We start from the raw sequence: 17314 nt of genomic DNA on the forward strand, positions 1-17314 counted from the left end.
TAAGTGAACAGTCTGTGACAATTAAAAAAAATCAAAACAACAAAAAAAAAAAAAAAAAAACCAAAAACAAAACAAAAAAAAAAAAAAAAAAAAAAAACAAAAACCAAACCCAAATGAACCAACAAACAAAAAAAAAATCCAATTTTATAAGACCCAAGTCATTGTTAGGTATTTACTGTCTTTTAATTCTCTATATGAATGCAAAGTCTAAGTATGAGCTATTAATAAAGAGTCTGGCTTATTCCAGGAGTTGGGAAAACCACTGTGGAAAACTTAAAGGTGCTTGTGGTTCGCTTCAGTGAGCAAATGTCCAAAAGGGCTTGTGTAGCATACTTTTAGGAACTGCATGTGAAATTAGGCAAAAACAAACTTTTACCCAACATCCCCGCCCCAATCACTTTCTCGTCCCACACCAGTGAAAACAGAATGGCTGCTCAGATCACTAATTAACCAGGCAGGAAGGGCAGTAGCTATCCTAGCCACATGCCCTGCAGCCACCCACTGAAAAGTCCCACCTGATCCCAGGCTTCAGGACAACTCTGCTACCAAAGGACCACACCCCCACACCCCATAAAGGAGCACGCTCCTCAATGCATCTGGTCAGACATGTCCCCTTCCCCCATAAGAAATGCTGCTGTAGTTTTTCAGACCTACAAGCAATATAGCACTAGAAGACTGCAGGATGGTTAAAAAAAATTCCAAAACCAAAGTCCAAGGAAACCTCACCCCACCCCACCCCAAGCAGGTGTAGACTCTCGGCTGGGCACCTCACTTGCCCAGTGGCACAGGTGCTCTGGATACACAACAGCCTTGATATCAAAACGACCTTTCACAAATGGCACTGACACAACCCTGGGGGCAGAGAGACTGCAGGTGTGACATCTCACCAACCCAAATTAAACGGTGCTTTGCCTTAAAGATTCACTCTTTTAATCTGTGCTCTATCCACTCTCTCAAGAAGGCATTGCTTTCCTTACTGCTTAATAGGACATTACATTATAAATTGCCAGTCTGAACATGCTGTTCTTTCTGCCAGATTGACTCAGCATAGTTAAGTATAATTGTAGCCATTAAAGTGAATTTTATCTCCCTTCTTGTTATATGGGACATCTGCATTTAGAAGAGAGACACACAAAAGCACTAGTAAAATAAAAAGCAGAGACACACATATTTAACAACACACACCTTTAAGGCTGTGTCTGCACAAACACTTGCACTAGCACACACCAACTATCGATTTTATAGCTCTGAGCACTGGCACTTCTGGACTTCTGTTCCCAGCTTGGCCAAGGGCAGGTGCCCAGCACGGGCCAGGGACAACCCTCAGAGTGGGTGGGGAGCTGTGCCAAGAGCAAAGAAAAAGGCCAAATGCAGTGGAATTTGCTTCTTCCTAGGTAATAACTCTGTGTCCAGCCTCAGCCCGGGGTGCTGATAAAACTGCTGCCACCACAGGCCCGTTTCCCTGCCATGGAACAAGGGTTAATAGAGCTGAGTCAACTCCCACCCCTGCCTGGGCTGCCTCAGCTGGAGCCCGGTGGCTGCCCCTGGGATTTAAGTAATGATCCCGCCCACTGCAGCACACACTGACAGCTGGTGAACGCTGGCCTCGCCCAATGCCTGCTCACTTGACACTAGCAACAAAAGGATTTGTGCTATTTTAGTCACCAAGTTTCCCAGGCTGGGCTGCAGAACCTCAGTTTACTTAAAACCTGTGCAAAACCTCTTCCTCCTCAGTTAGCTTTCATTGCATTGTTCAAGACCCACACAGACTTTACTAGCAAGGCTCAGACAGAACAAGCAACATTACACTTCATATACTGTGCAAAACCAGGTGCCTGTATGTTCTCTTTAAGTATAATTATCTTTATATGGGTCAGCTGCCACCCAGCTCCCAGTAAAACCAGTTAAGAGCTGGTATATCTGTGGTATGCAGAAAGGATCCTACTCTCTAAGAACCCTTGGGAGCAGTGCTGGACAAGAACCACCAGAACTTAGTTACTCATCCTATGACCACATGTATGGTGTTATGAGAAGAATTAAGACTTCAGAAGAACCAAGATTTCAGCACTACCAAGAGATTTAGGGTGCCCCCTCTTATGAGGCCCCAGCTGGAGACACTTGGAAGAACTTCCATTCTAAAAGCACCAGGTCCTTTTCCAAGGGGATCCAGGGGTTGTTTACTACTTGCATCAAGCATCCAGATGAGGGTTAGATACTCCAAAATACCCTGTGTTTTAGGAAATACAGTTCCTCTCTTTCCCAAGGTCTGAGCATAGTCCAGACCACAGAAAGGGAAGCTTTGCCAGTACAAAACATCTTAATAAACCTCACATTTGACCAAGGGCAAGGTCAGCCTCTCTGAGCCAAGCACACCTCTGATGTCTATGGGATCCAAGGGTGACAGAGGACAGATCCATACCAGGAGCTGATCTGAAACCAACCAACACATTTCACAGATGCCTTGCCAATGATGCCAATGTTCAGGTGTGCTCACTGTTTCCCAGGGATGATATAGGATGTAATTTAACATCAGTACTCCCCTTGCAGACCCCAGGAACCACCTACCTGCTTTGCAGCATGCAGCTATGCCCTCTCTAGCTCCTGTTCAGGGACAAATAGCAATAATGCTCAGGAAGTAACAAAGGGTGAATAACTGTGACCCTCCATCTCTGGCCTCATAAACTGCTTCACTGAGGAGGAGCTGAGAGCTGAAGTTTTGCTTCAGTCACACTCACTCCCAGCAAAACTCATGGTAATGAAGTTGGCTGCTCTCTCTGAGCACTTCCATGCATTACCACAAAGTTTCAGGAGCTAATACAGCAGGCAATAACAAAATCCAGTCAAATGCCCAGGCTGAGCAAGTATCATCTGAACAATGTGTGCCCTAAGCACACAGAAAGGCCAGGCAAAATTATAAAGGGGGAAGAAAATTAAGTGAGACAGCCAGTTTTCCCAAGGGAGAGCAAAAGATCTTGGTATTAACACAGGGCTCTGCACAGGCACAAAGTGTGCTGAAGATTCCAAGTGTTAAGAATTACAGGCACTTACAATTTAACTGCCTTTCTGTCCAGAAAACAATGCAAACAGCAGTGCTGATGAGAGGTGCCTGCTGAGCAGCTTTGGAGTCAGAGCTTTTGTCTACAGGCCAGACCCAGGCACACCTTGGGCTGCAGCAGCACTCTATGCAGGTAGAACTGCAGCCTCAAAGAAACTCTGGCACTGAAATGGTACCTCAACTCTCATTCCCCTTGTTCCCCTGGGCTGGCAATTTTTGGTGAGAGACCCTGTTAGCCTCCTTCATGGCAGAAGCCAGAAGGCTGGCAGGATGACACACTATCAAGAAAAGGGCTGAATTCAAAGATTCACTTCTCATCCATCACCAGACAGGTGATAGTAATTTTCAGTCCTTCCTCATCTCTGCAGAACCAAAACTGGCAGCTGGGAGATGGAAGCCTTTCCCATCCCTGTATCCATTTAGAGCCTGTCAGGAATCTTGGTGCCTTACATGCAGCTAGACAGACACTCACCAACACCCTCTCCCCAAAACCACCACGACACTCCATCTCCCTGGTCAGTGTAGGCATCCAGGCACATGATCCAGAGCCTTTGCTGACCTAAAGTTTCAGCATACAGTACACTCTCTCTAAACATTTAAGTCTGATAAATTTATATATGTTATCTCACTTTGAGGTCACAAGTAGGAAACAAAAAGCTTTTTTTGCTCGTTAACATTGGTATGTACATCTGCACAAACTCACCAATGCTGTTAGCAAGCACACTTGCTAATTTAACATCAGTAGTCCCCTTGTAGACCCCGGGAACCATCTACCTGCTTTGCAGCATACAGCTATACTCTAGCTCCCATTCAGGGAAAAACAGCAATAATGCTCAGGAAGTAACATGTAACAAGCACACTTGCTAACACCTAATACCTGAACCACACTTAAGTTGCATGAGGTTCACTCAGCTGATTCATATGACTAAATCATTAGATTAACACACAGAAACCCCCATGGATTCATACCATCCTTTCAGCCACAAGCACTCCAGAAAGAAGACTTGTTGTCAAAGAAGATAGTCTACTTACTATTGTACGTGTTTTGAAAAGAAAAAGTTATTTTCCCACACAAATCTGAAGAGGGTTTAGTTTGTTCAAAAAAAAAAAGGGCACATTAATCAGTCCTGCCGCTCTCCCAGACATCACACAATGTAAGAAATAAAGCCAGTTGGGCTGCCCAAGACAGAAGAATTTGTACACATGTACTCCAACTATCCACATTAATTTCTCAAATAGAGCTGGGATAAAAACCCCTTGCAATGCACCAAAAAAACCAACCTTGCAATGGAAGGTTTTATTACATAAACACTAGAGGTTTTATTACATAAACACTACACTATATTGTGTGCTGTTAACACTGTCACCTCAAAAACTGTGTATAGTTATGTTCAACTCTGAAAACACAGTGGAAGAGAAGGGCAAGGGAAGCTATTTGGAAATTGTAACAACAAGAGAAAATATTAGAAAAATGTGAGTTCCAAACAGGATGGAAATGAGAGGACAAGACAGTAGTTCATTATACCACAATCATAAATACCAATAAAGTGAGTTTGATGCTATTTACTCTAAGAAAAATAAGTGAACTCTGAAACTACTTTAAAACAACAAGATGTTGTTTTTGTATCATGTGTAACTACTGTGCTGAATCAAATAACTTAATTCTGAAGCACAGATACTTACAGATTTAACAAGAAGGTACAGGTTCATTGAATCTTCTCAGTCCCCATCATAAGCCAATTGCTCTGTAGCTGGAGCTGAACATACTAGTTCAGAACTCTCTCATCTGCAGTTCTACTTCTTATTTAGTAACATCTTTGGTCACCATCAGAACACATCAATGGCTTGGTAGAGCCACTGGAATGAAATAAAGTGTAAGATCCTATCTCCCATCAGATGTGACAATCTCCAACATGACAGTAAGTACTGCTTTCCTGAGGATCCCAAGCAGCTCCCTGAGTGATCAGGATCAATGCCTCTGCGCTTCCTACTTATCTTGAGGGACACTTGCTTGCCTGCCTCACAGTCAGGAATTGCTGTGGAGGTCTTGCAGGATGCCCTTGAAGCAGCAAGCTGAGGTGAGACAAGACACCATAAATGCACCACAGGTGTCAGCGCAAGCTGCAAACACATCCCAAGCACTGGATAAAAACACTGGAAAGGGCCCTGCTGCTCGTAGATACCTGCAGTATCTAAATAAAGGCAGGTTTGGATGTGTCTGTACAAGCCACAGGCATTGCCAGTGCTGAGCAAAGTCTCTCCAGCCTGCTCACAGAGCACTGACAGTCATGGTCCTCACAAGCTACCAGGTTATGGCCAAGACAAGAGGAAGTGATCACACAGAGACAAGAACAAGTTTTCCAACCACATCATAGATTCAAGTGAAGATGGAAGCAGCAAACAGGCAAAAAAAGTAGTAGGCACCCAGCATTTAAAGCCCTTTCTGAGCAACCATGATGTTCAGCAGATTATTATTTGTGCAGAAGACCCAACAGGCTACACATGGCAAGATTTTTAAAATTATGAAGATGAGACAGCAACAAAATATCCTGAAAGAAACTACCAATGGAAGGCACCACCAGCAGAGGCCTTGAATGCACCACCACAAGCCCCTACTCTGACTGTGGCTCAGTGTGCTGACAGGAAACATGCCATCAAACTAATGGCATCAATTCCCCAAGCACAGTGCTCAAAGTACCTTCTGAGAGATGTCACAATCTAGAAAGCTCCATTTCCCTATGGAATGGGTCACTATTAAAAGGCCAAGAGTTTGTTTCAATTCTCATCAGCTTTCAGTGATTTCAACACTGCTGTTGAGTGCTGAACCATGTACTGCCATGGCACGACACCTCAGAGATCAAGTTACTGTTAATGGCTGGACTAAGGCAGCTACCTGAGGAAGCCCACAGTTCCTGGTTTGTGGCTGGATAGTCTTGGCACACCATCTCTCCCCATCAGAACAGCAGTAACTGGCACCAGTGTAGAAGGAAACTTGCCCACTTAGCAACTCTGAATACTCCAGAGAGAATTGCCTCTTGCCCAGAGACTTGCTAACATTTGTCAGTGTATCTCAGAAACAGCCATGGATACCATCATTCCTGCCTGTGTGCCAGCGCACTTCGGGCTTAAAGACGAAGAGGAAGAATGCAGCTGTTACCGAAACCAGAAGATGCTGGGTGACTTCAAGGAGCCCTAGACTACAGCCAACATCCTTCCCCTGCCATCCTGTTTTGTGTTTGCACAGCTGCCAGCACAGGATCAACACAGCGTCTAAGCCCAGCACTATGACAGCACAAAACCAGTAGTGGCATGAGACTATGCTTTGAATCATTAGCTATTATTAATTACAAAAGAATAAGTAGTTTCTAGAGCTTGACAAACTCTAAACTCAATACATCCCATGGTATTAGCATCTATGACAGACAGGAAACCTTATTCAAAGTTTTCTGTCCATAAAAACATGTTTGGCTTTGGGCTTTTCCTCCCATGTTCCACATACATTTCAACACATGTATGAAAATAGCTGATTTAAATTCTCCTCTTAATTACTGTTGGTTGATGGTAGTCAGTGAAGGAAGCTGCAGTGAGAAGGGAAGGGGTAAACTCAACACAGGAAGCACCAGCAGAGATAATAATTTGTCTCTCTTTGACCTCTAAGAGAGAGGTGGGAGGTGCAACTGGCTGAGGTCAATAACAGGAAACCACATAAAAATTTATGGGCATCTCAGAGCATGTGTGTTATAGGACAACAGTGTTTTTCTTACCCCTCAAATAAGGCGCAGGGCCCCTTGCTCCAGAAATTAAGGATATTCTGAGCTTCTACGTAGCTGTACAACTACAGCATGCCCAGCATGCCCTTGCTGCTCTTGCTGTAGAAGCTGTTCCTCTGGGCTTTTTTGTCTTCTTTGCTGTAGTTTGCCCATGGTGCAGCTGAGTTGCAGCCCAACTGTTGCTCTGCTTCAGCTCGAGGAAAAGGAGAAATGGAAAAAAGATCTGGGCTTTTTGGTTAAAAAATGAGAACATGGTGAGGGAAAGAAAGAAGGCAGCAGCCTCAAAGACACAAACTGGGCCTCAGATGAGTTATCAAGAAGTGTCACGCCTTCCCTCCACCTTGACCTCCCCTCCACAAAATTACTTTGCTCAGCGCAATACAAACATGTGTGAAAAGCCAAGCCCTGAAGGTTACCTTCAGGATCAGGTGAAACTTAAAAGAGCTTTGGCAGCTGCTTGGTTCATACTCATTAACTTCTTCTTTCTGGCACTTATAAACCCCAGACTTGTCAGAACAAGGGGTAACTGGACCTCGGATTTTACCCAGGAGTGGAAGCACAAGAGGTGAACTATTTCACAACTCTGTTTAAACAAGGTTTAGTTTGCCTGTCTAGCCCACAAGTATAATAATTATACAACCTATGCTCAAAATGGGGCTGCACGTGACCTAATAATACAATAATCTTTAAAAGAGAAATCACCAACATCTCCAATATCCATTCATCTATTACTGCTATTTTAATTCTTGATTTCCTTCAGATAGACCTAGGCAAAAGGATTACTTAATTCTCTGTACAAGTATATATACAGCACCAGGAAACGTGAGAGAGCATTCCAGTGCTGACTAACATGTTCTGATATGCAAAACCACCAACAAGTAAGATTAAGTTTTCCTACACTCCAGATTCTTTCCAACTTGTTCCCACAGCTGTTAGATAAAAAGTCTCAGAAAGTTTAAATGGAGAAGCACTTGAATAATAACAACCATTATCTGACAGACCTCCCTAGAAATCATCTTGTACCAGAAGAGACTGAAATTTCCAAATGACAGACAAAAATAGGTACTGCTTGGATGAAAACTTGGGAGAAAAAAATGCTAATGCCAACTTCACTCAAACCACTCAATTTTTATTACTTTTCACTGGACACGGTGAAAAGCATTTTACCCTGGATTATGCAGCTCAGTGTGGGCCCCTAATAAAAGACTTCATTCCAAAATTGCTGTATGACTGAATGAAACAATGGCTTCTTTATTAAAATATTTTAAAGACTCCTGAGGGAAATGCGGACAGCTGAAATGCCCTCAGTGAAAGGTTCATTGCCATGCTATGCACTTCTGCTGTGTAATGTTTTACAAGCTGGGCTGCTCTGTGAATGGGGAGAGTTAGTTCTCGGCTGGTAGAGGCAGCTTGCATAATACCAGACAAGTTAATGGGTAACAAACAATGCAGGAGACCTTTGTTCCAAGTGTGACACACACAAATTCCACACTAAGCACATCGACGCCTCTGAGGGTTACTCATTGACATGCTTTATTAAATTGCTTGGACTATACCTCGATGCACCAAAAAGGACTAGTTTAACACAGCTACATCCTTCTGATGTCTTCCATCCTAAACTGTTGCACTTTAACCTCAGCCCACGGATCAACCCATTACTGGAACAGAAGCATTTCCAGGGTGGATGATAGTGAGCACCTTGCAGCACAACCGCATGTCCAGACAATGGCAGTGGGCAGCCAAGGAGGCAGCACACAGGTAAGGGCAAGGTGGCAGCCAGCAGAATGTGCTTCAGTAATAACAGGAAGTGGTTATGGGAGCATGTCTTGTGCTCCCTTCTCCAAAGCAACTGCTCCCCTGTCCACCCTGAACAGCTTGCTAAAATGCCACCCTGCCCTCAGCCTCCCTGAAGTAATGGAAAGGGAAAGGAAAAACAAGACATGCTGCTCCTGGCACAATCTGGAATGCCAGACCAAGGACAGCTGGCCTCTAGCAGGTGGAATACATGCTGCACTAAAAGCTTACGAGTAGCACAGCTCTTAACACTCAGGACAGCATTCAGTTTATACCAAGTCTAAGGAAAAGTATCATGGTTTTCATTGTCCACAGCACCAGCCTGGATAAAACACTTCTGCTGAACTGGAGCATCCCATCACCGCTCACTGCACAACATCACCGCCCACCTCCCCAAGGCTGGATTCAGCCGGCTGAACTTCCAGTGCCAGAGCTGTGGGAGTCTGTCCAGCACATCACCACAGCTGATCTATCCCTAGGTGATATTACTCGTTTGCTTTAATGACCTAGGATCAGTAAGCCAGTCTCACTGGTGCAAGGCTGAACAAAGGAACAAAGAGCCTCCAGCAGTTTGCTGTACAGTCAGCCAGTCCCAGCCCTACACTTGAACACCATCACACAGCTGAAATTCAAAGAAGTGACAGGGAAAAAACCAACCATCATGACAGCTCTCTCAGGAGACAGATGAAACCCATTCTTTGATAACAGCAAAGTCATCCCCCTTTGATAGGTTATTTTCATGTCTGTGAGTGCCACAAATAGCTCTGAGGCAAGGGAAAAGGCCAGCAAACGATACTCAGGAGGTCCTCGCTCCCGCCTGTCTGGAGAGCTGCCCGTGACACTGAAAGCTGACACGGGGCTGGTGCCCAAGGAAGAGCCTGACGCACTCGGAGGCCATGCAGTGGCACATGTGGTGCCAGCTGAGAGCGCCCGTAGGGACACAAGACTGGGAAGGCAGTTGGCACATTTCCCACTCCCGTGAAAAGTGGCTTGAGAGATCATCCTCCCATACAGTTCCACCAGTAGCCTGGCAGGCACACAAAGGCACAGGTAAGCACACACCCGCAGCAATCGTCATGATATTGTCCAAGACTAGTCACCTAAAAACAGTGTCACCCTCAGCAACAGGGAGAACGCTGCTTCACCCAGAACTCAGGTTCTGTCCATCCCACAGCAAATCCTTTTTCATGCATGTCTCGTTGAGGGCAGCATCCTCTCCCTCTGTGTCTAAGCACACACACACAAACACAGGTATAACTATTAAGGACTTGGTAATTATGCAGAGAAACCCCATGAGACTGATTGCCCCAACACCATGGCACAGGCACACAAAGCCAGCCTGGGTGGCTCAGCAGGCTGCACTGCAATGGAGAGACCTTTCAGGTTACCCCAGATGTGTGTGTTCTATCATCCCCAGAGTGATTTTCTGCACTGCAATGCCCTTACGGAACTGCTCAAGGAACACACACAAAAAAATCAAAACCAAAAACCTTGAACTGCACAGTATGAGCAATAAGTTTGGCAGAGCGTGCCAATAATATTGGCAGAGCATGCCAAAGCTCAGAAATTCTGGTTTTGTTATAACTGCAGTTCTGGGCCACCAGTTTTTTAATTATGTGGTTTCCTGCATAATCTGAAAGGTACTAAGCCACTTAAGACCTAGGGAACTGAGGTGTGTGTACAGCACCACCTCCTGTGAGAAGTGTTACTCAGTGTAGTTTCAGTGATGTGAATAAGGCCTTTATGACTGATTTTTAATCTGCCTTCACTTCTTTAAAGAGGGACACAAACTGTGAAGTCTGGTAGCCACAATACTTTTATCACTACTTTGATTAAGAACTATTCCAGGAATGATAAATTTTAAGGAAACTTCTTTTGTCTAGAGAATGATGATTCATCATGTCCAATGGTATATTTCATCAAGATATTTATCAGAAATGTTCTTCAGGTCAAAGATGGTGAATTGAGGAACTGAATCATCTTTTACCACACACAGATGATACATCTCTAGTCTGTGAAACAGCAGTTCCTTGGCATATAAAATCTGCATGTTCCAGTCCTGGCTCTGCCTGACTCAAAGGAACATGAAAACAGGTGAGTACTGTAATTGCTCTATCCAAATAGTACCTGCTTTATACAAAACAGAAAAAAACCTTGATGAGAGGTAGAGCTTTGTACCTACTTTCCCACATTACTTTGGATGTGGGAAACAAATGCAACCGCCTGCTTTGAATTAATGTCATGCACAACATCAGCTGCAGATTGAACCTTCAATCATGAAATGCATCATCTCACAAATACTCCATTGCTATCAGTCTCCCTTCTCTAATCTTCCTCCTTTCTTTCTTCTTCTCATTAAAATGGGAAACTGATGACAAGGCTGAGAAAACAGACTGTTCTGAGCTATTTGTGTCTACCCATTGTCACTTGTAAAAATACATTTTGTACTGATAAGAGGACATACAAGTCTATGAAGTGAATAAGTAAGTGCCTGACCTAGTAAGTCAAACAACTCATCTAAGATACATTCCTGTATCACTAAACTAGGAATAAAAAAGAGCACTTACAGCTCTGCAAATGAAAATACACTGATTTTACTCCTGTGACCAGTCACGTTTAAGGCTCAACTGCATCTCCCCTCCTTTCCTGAGCCAAAGTGAGTTATTCATTAATTCTAATAATCTTTAGTCACTGACTAAAATGTGAAGTAGTTTGTAGAACAAAGACAGGAGTTAAAGGTCATACTGGTGGGAGCAAGTGCTCGTGTTTGCTTTTGGGGTTGGTTTGTTTGTTTGAGGGGGTTTTAAGTTTAAAAGTGAACTTTCCTTTTTTCACATCCATGGAAAAGAGATCTAAGAGAAAAAACACAGAAAAACTGCTGTACTACATTATTTAAGTATAGTGTTCTAAACCAGGTGCACAAGCTGACCCTTATTTAATTAATTAGTCCTTGTTTCCAAGACAGTGTTGTTCTGTTTCTTTTCACCAAGTACTCCTTAGTCGTGATTCTTCAGAGAAAGGTCACAACCTTGCCCTTCCTAGTGACAGTCAACTAAGCTCAAAACACCAAAGCCACGTAGAGTTTGGCTATTAACTTCCAGAAGCATTTTATCTAATCCTCAATTATCTAGCTCATCTCTTCTAAGAAGTCTCCATCTGTAGACAATGAGACAGCAGTTGCCATTGCAAATTCTTCAAATTTCAGCTAGGTCTGAAAAGGGGTGATGAAAACTGTGAGAAATCTTAAGATAAAGAGTGTCTGGCACAAAAGGTACCAAAGTTCTCAGGGAGTCTCTAGTGTGTTCCCTTCTATAAGGGAACATGCTTCTGTTGTGCTTCCATAAATACTGTGCATTTTAAGGTCCACCACAGAATACTTGGTCAACGAAGGATCTCCCCTTTCAATCTCCATTTGGTTCTGGAAGTTCAGAAGTCATAAAACCAATTAACACACAAACCAACCTATTCAGCTTCCTATACACAGTGCCAACAGCAGCAGTTCCTCCATGTTTGCAGGATCCCTTGCACACAGGACACACAGCCACAGCAGGAGTCAGGACTGTGGCAGGGACACCAATTAAGCTGCTTTAGCATTAGCAGTGTAAATACTCCACACACCAAACAACAAGTATAGCCAAGGCTTTCTCTGTACAAACCCACTGTGCTCAATTCAAACATTCACTGCTTTATTTACACACTAAACAACATTGAGTGATATCCTTTACAACTGCTGGCTTAACCTGGACTTTTACAGAAGAAACTACAGACTGATGAACAACCATATGCTGCGCACATTATGCCTACGGTAAAAAAATATCTTAGATCCCTTTCCCAAAAAAATACAATCAATAAGCTACTGTTAAAATGATCAGACTGCACCAAGAACTGCAAGGTGTGTAGTCAGAGTAATACCAGATCAACAACTTCAGTCATGACTGAGCTGCAGGATTCAAAAGGCAAACAAACATAATGGAGATCCTTGAGAAAGAATGCCAGCCTCAGTTTTTGTTTTCAAGAAGCAATTCTTGCCTCACTTACAGTAGCTCTAAACTCAATTTAAACAACAAGCAAAATCTGCTTTGCACAAACATAAAGGCAACAGACTGTGGAAAATTCTAATGGAGTATTATAATATTCTTTGAGTGTTGGCCTGTTTAATTTTTCCCTTACAGGCTGTGCCTTTTGTTCTGCTGCCACTGGAAAGCCATGGATGAGGAACTTCAGGCCTGTTTGCTTGCATAAACAGTAAAGGAAAAACTATAAGTTGTCAATTTTTAATGACATTTAGAAAATTGTCAAAAAAGCTGCAACTTTGTTTATATTGGTTGCCATGTTCAGGTTGAATTTCACTAGTCTGTGTCATAAACTAGATGGGATTTCCTAGCAAAAGCACTTTAACCCACAGGTTATTTCATGGAGGAAGATGGTGATGAAGTTAGCTCTTCCTCACTCCCCTAGGAAACCACCCTTTTGGTAATGTAAAATTATCTAAGTAGGACAGCACTTTAATTTTAAGTTATGTTCAGTGATTCTGCTATACCTGACAGCAAAGCACTCACAAATACATATAGACAGCAAAGAATCAAGCTGCATATGCACTGGAAAAGCATCTCCATTGACACACAGATCCATCCAAGATTACACACCACTTCAACCCCCTGCTATGGACCTTAGTTTTGAGGCACAGAATTAAGTGAATGAGCTTGTACTGGTTTTCATAGTGAGTACTTCTGTCTTTACAAATTCCCGTAATTTAACATTTTCTCATTTAATTGGACTTCAAATTTTGGCATATAACACCAAAAGCAGATAATAATTACTAAGTTTATATAAAACACAGGAAATATTAACTGATGTGTGTAAGTATGATTGTCTGTAAATAAACATGGGCCCTATCTGGAGGATTTGAATCCCTAGTGCCTGTAATATTCCAAGCTCCGCACAAGTTCACTGTAGAAACAATTTAATACAGCAGTCAGGGTGGTGATCCAAGAAAGGGCTAAGAAAGTGTCTCTGCAGAAGCACTGTCAGGTACTGATGTTCAGACCCAAGGACACATTCAGACAAAGAGAATTCTCTTGTGTTTCATTCCATTGAATATTTCATTGTACTACATTCATTCACGATAACTGCATGGATCAAATTTTTTTACAGTATAAGAATTAACTGAGTCAAACACCCTTAATAAACTCCCTCTTTTTGTGTCTAGTCTGGTCTACTACACAGCTACTCCACATAGAAAGCACTTACTGGCAAGAGAAGCATTTCACTTGACAGCTTCCTGAGATATATGAGAACATGTTTGCCTAGCAAGACTTACCTCTAAAAGTCCATCTTCAGGCAGGTCTGTGCAGTGAACAGCATTCTGAATCTTGTCCTTCCCAAAGACAGCACGCAGAGTTCCAGGTCGGAGTTGACACGCCAATGCCTATTGAACACAAGCAAACCAGAAGACCTTTGTGAACCACACTGTTCATTTGTATCACGGATGCAAGAGAACCTTATAAAGTAAAACATTATGCTATTCAAATATGTGTAGTACACTATAAAAGAAAATACAGATTGAAAGCAGCCCTCAGGACAAGGACTTGGGGGAGTTGGTGGACGAGAAGGTTGACATGACCCAGCAACATGCCAATTGTATCCTGGGTAGCATCAAAGCAGCATGGCCAGCAGAGCAAGGGAGCAGATTCTCTCCCCCTGCTCCACTCTGGTGAGACCCAACTTAGCATTCTGCATCCAGCTCTGGAGCCCCCCAACAAAGGAAGAGCGTGGACCTGTTGGAGCTAGTCCAGAGGAGGGCCATGAATGAAGCATCTCTCCTGTGATGACAAGCTGAGAAAGCTGGGGTTGTTCAAGCTGGGAAGTCTCCAGAAGAACCTTAGAGCAGCCTTCTGGTATCTAAAGGGGGCTACAACAGATCTGGTGAGTGACCTTACTAGGACAGGCAGTGATAGGGCAAGGATGAATGGCTTTAAACTGAAAGAGAGCAGGTTTAGAAAAACACTACAAAGAAATTCTTCACTTTGAGAGTGATTAGACACTGAGACAGCTTGCACACAGAAGTTGTGGATGCCCCCATCCTCAGAGCTGGTCAAGGACAGGTTAGATGGGGCTCTGAGCAACCTGGTCTAGTGGAAGGTGTCCCTGGCTATGGCAGGAGGGTTTAGAACTGCTCAATCCTGAAGATCCTTTTTAACCCAAACCGTTTTATGATTCTATGAAGAGAAAAATTCCAACCTGTACTACACACCTAGACAGCTGCTGAAAAAACATAACCATGACTATGAATACCTGCTTGAAACTGGGCCAATCAAGCCATGTTGGGTGGCATACAGGACCCTTCACATTGCAGAACACCTTACTGATACTTGTATTAACACAGTTAGCTCATGTTAAGACCTTTGCAGCTCCCAAGCACAGGATGTGCTGTCTGTGAGCAGACACAAATGTGCTGCTTTGCAGATCGCTTCTCTTAACACGGAGCTACATGCTTAAGCCCCTGACATTTTTAAAGTCCAGCTACTGAACATCACGTCTTCTCCTTTGACACTGTTAGTAGTGACAACACCTGATCCCCTCTAAGGATCAGACCAAACTCTACATCTTTCTTTGTTCTTTGAAATTAACATTTCAATACTCTTCATCTACAATGACAAATACCTCTTACAGCAGATACTCAGGTCCTGAGATAACATTCCTCTCCTACATCTTTACTGTGGTATTTCTCTTCATACCCTGGAGGACTGCCTTCATTGGCTCTCCCTTCCATCATATTCTTTCTTCCAAGCCACAATGAAGTCCTGCTGTACTTCTGTGCACTGTCACCTTGCCCTGTTGTCTTTCAACCCCTTTCCTATGCCACCCACGCACTTGGCCTCTCTTCCCAACACCCTGGAGGCTCTTCTCCAAGATCTATCTCATGCACAGTGAAATTAAACTGTTTTTCTCTCCTTAAAACCTTTTGGATGTTCTCCCACAAGTGCCTGTGAGGGGACAGGTGGAGAACAAGCTCACACTACAGCTACTGAACAAAAAAAAGTATTCTTTCCTTGCCAACAAAGCTTTCATCAGCCCCTTTCTGAATAGGCATGGGTACATTAGGATGCAATCACTTTGGAAGTGGCCAGTGTCACTGTGCCACTCCCCGGTGTTTGTTTCAGCATCTCAGCTGGAGGTTACTGTTCCCACAGCTGAGTCATCAAATTGGATTGTCCAAGCATTTCTTAACTTTCAGTGTCAAATGGGTTCAAATTGACTTCATCAGGAGCTCTTAGCTGACCTGGAAAACCTTGCACAGCTACAAATGAAAACCAGTCCATGATGCACAGTCTCTTCTGGGATGGCAGTAAATGTTTTAAGCTAGTTCCAAAAGACCTGTCAAGACCATTATCTGACAAGCAACAACCTTTCTCCACTTTCTAGCTTCATCCATTGTTTACATCTTATTACCAAACTAAGACAATTGGACTTGAGCTCAGCAAGTCCTAGATAGTTTCCTATCACATTAACAATTATTATGGTGTGTTACCCACCCAGAAAACGATTAAACGGCTTTAATGATTGGAGTGTCTATAACCCAAAACATGATCTGAGAAGTTTCAGGACCCCATTGTTACTGTGTGTACATCACAGGTTATACAAGATTTTTTGATACGAATGTCAAGGACACACTCAACATCAAACAAATTTTGCTTCAGAGGAAAGTTCAAGAGTTTCACTTAAAAAAAAAAAGCCACAAGGAGAAAAAAACCCTCTTCTACATGGTCCTCATTCTACATGGCTTGCGATAAGGAAGTCTGCTGGAGAAACAAAATTCACACGCCAGTTAACTACAACTATGTGACACTTTAATCAAGCCTCCCTTCAAGTTACTGTGCATTGTAGTAACAACTAGCTGTCAGGAAGATTGAAAGCATTGGAGCTTTCAATCATTTTAATGAAAGTTTGGGAAGACTAGAAGAAATTATCATGGCTATGAAACCTTTGGAAATAATTTAGGAACAGCTCAAGTCCAAAAAGCTAAGCTTGGTATTTTATATTCTGTTTACATCAAAAACTTTTGCTCAAACTGTTCTGTCCTCCAACAGGTGCAGAAATGCTGCTTCTTATGAAAATTCCACAAGATTTTCCTTGACTCATCTTCTTCATCAAATCCATTTTTCTTTTTTTCCTTTTCTCCCTGTTTTTTAAGAGCAGCTATGGTCTCTTAACTTATCATTTGTCCTAAGCTGTCATTTCTACTTCACAACTTCATGACAAAAGACATCGTGTTTCTTCCTGTGGACTCACTCTCTCATTCATGTGGGCAAAAGCTCCTGCTGATGCACCTTGCAATCTCCTGTTCTTCCTTTTTTCAATGCAGGTTGCTACACATTCTAGCACCCTCCTGAAACTCTTGTACAAAGAGGGATGCATTCTGTTCTGCCTGGAATTGCAATGGGTCAGACCTGCTTAGATGTAAGTCCTTCAGCACTTTACACTATTAGCACCTGATTAATAAGAATCTAATTAAGCCTTTCCATTAGTTAACACACAGGATGAAACTGTCTCTGCTTACATTTAAATAGCCAAAAAAAGTACAATAATTGTCAATTCCAAAGTTTTACTATTCCACTGCTTTCTTATTACACCACTGAGGAATCATGAAGAAATAAGGTCTCTGTAGATGATGGGCATACAAAGAGCTGTACAG

At 42.9% G+C, this 17314-nt stretch overlaps 1 protein-coding gene across 2 annotated transcripts in view; it reads right to left on the bottom strand.

The window, feature by feature from the left end:
• Positions 1–17314, bottom strand: part of NME7 (NME/NM23 family member 7) — an 85169-nt gene that overhangs the window by 1175 nt on the left and 66680 nt on the right. Inside the window, exons 12-13 of one of the 2 annotated variants that reach the window (XM_085571943.1) lie at positions 13939–14047; positions 12533–12863 (exon numbers count right to left, since the gene is read on the bottom strand). In XM_085571943.1, coding sequence (XP_085428069.1) covers positions 12676–12863; positions 13939–14047 — 297 coding nt within the window. In that variant the 3' untranslated portion in view covers positions 12533–12675. Of the gene's footprint in view, positions 1–12532; positions 12864–13938; positions 14048–17314 lie in introns of those variants that run through there. The other variant, XM_085571938.1, reaches the window with a different exon arrangement.

Source organism: Lonchura striata, chromosome 1 (genome assembly GCF_050655825.1).
Source record: "Lonchura striata isolate lonStrDom1 chromosome 1, ASM5065582v1, whole genome shotgun sequence".
Classification (NCBI taxonomy): Eukaryota; Metazoa; Chordata; class Aves; order Passeriformes; family Estrildidae; genus Lonchura; species Lonchura striata.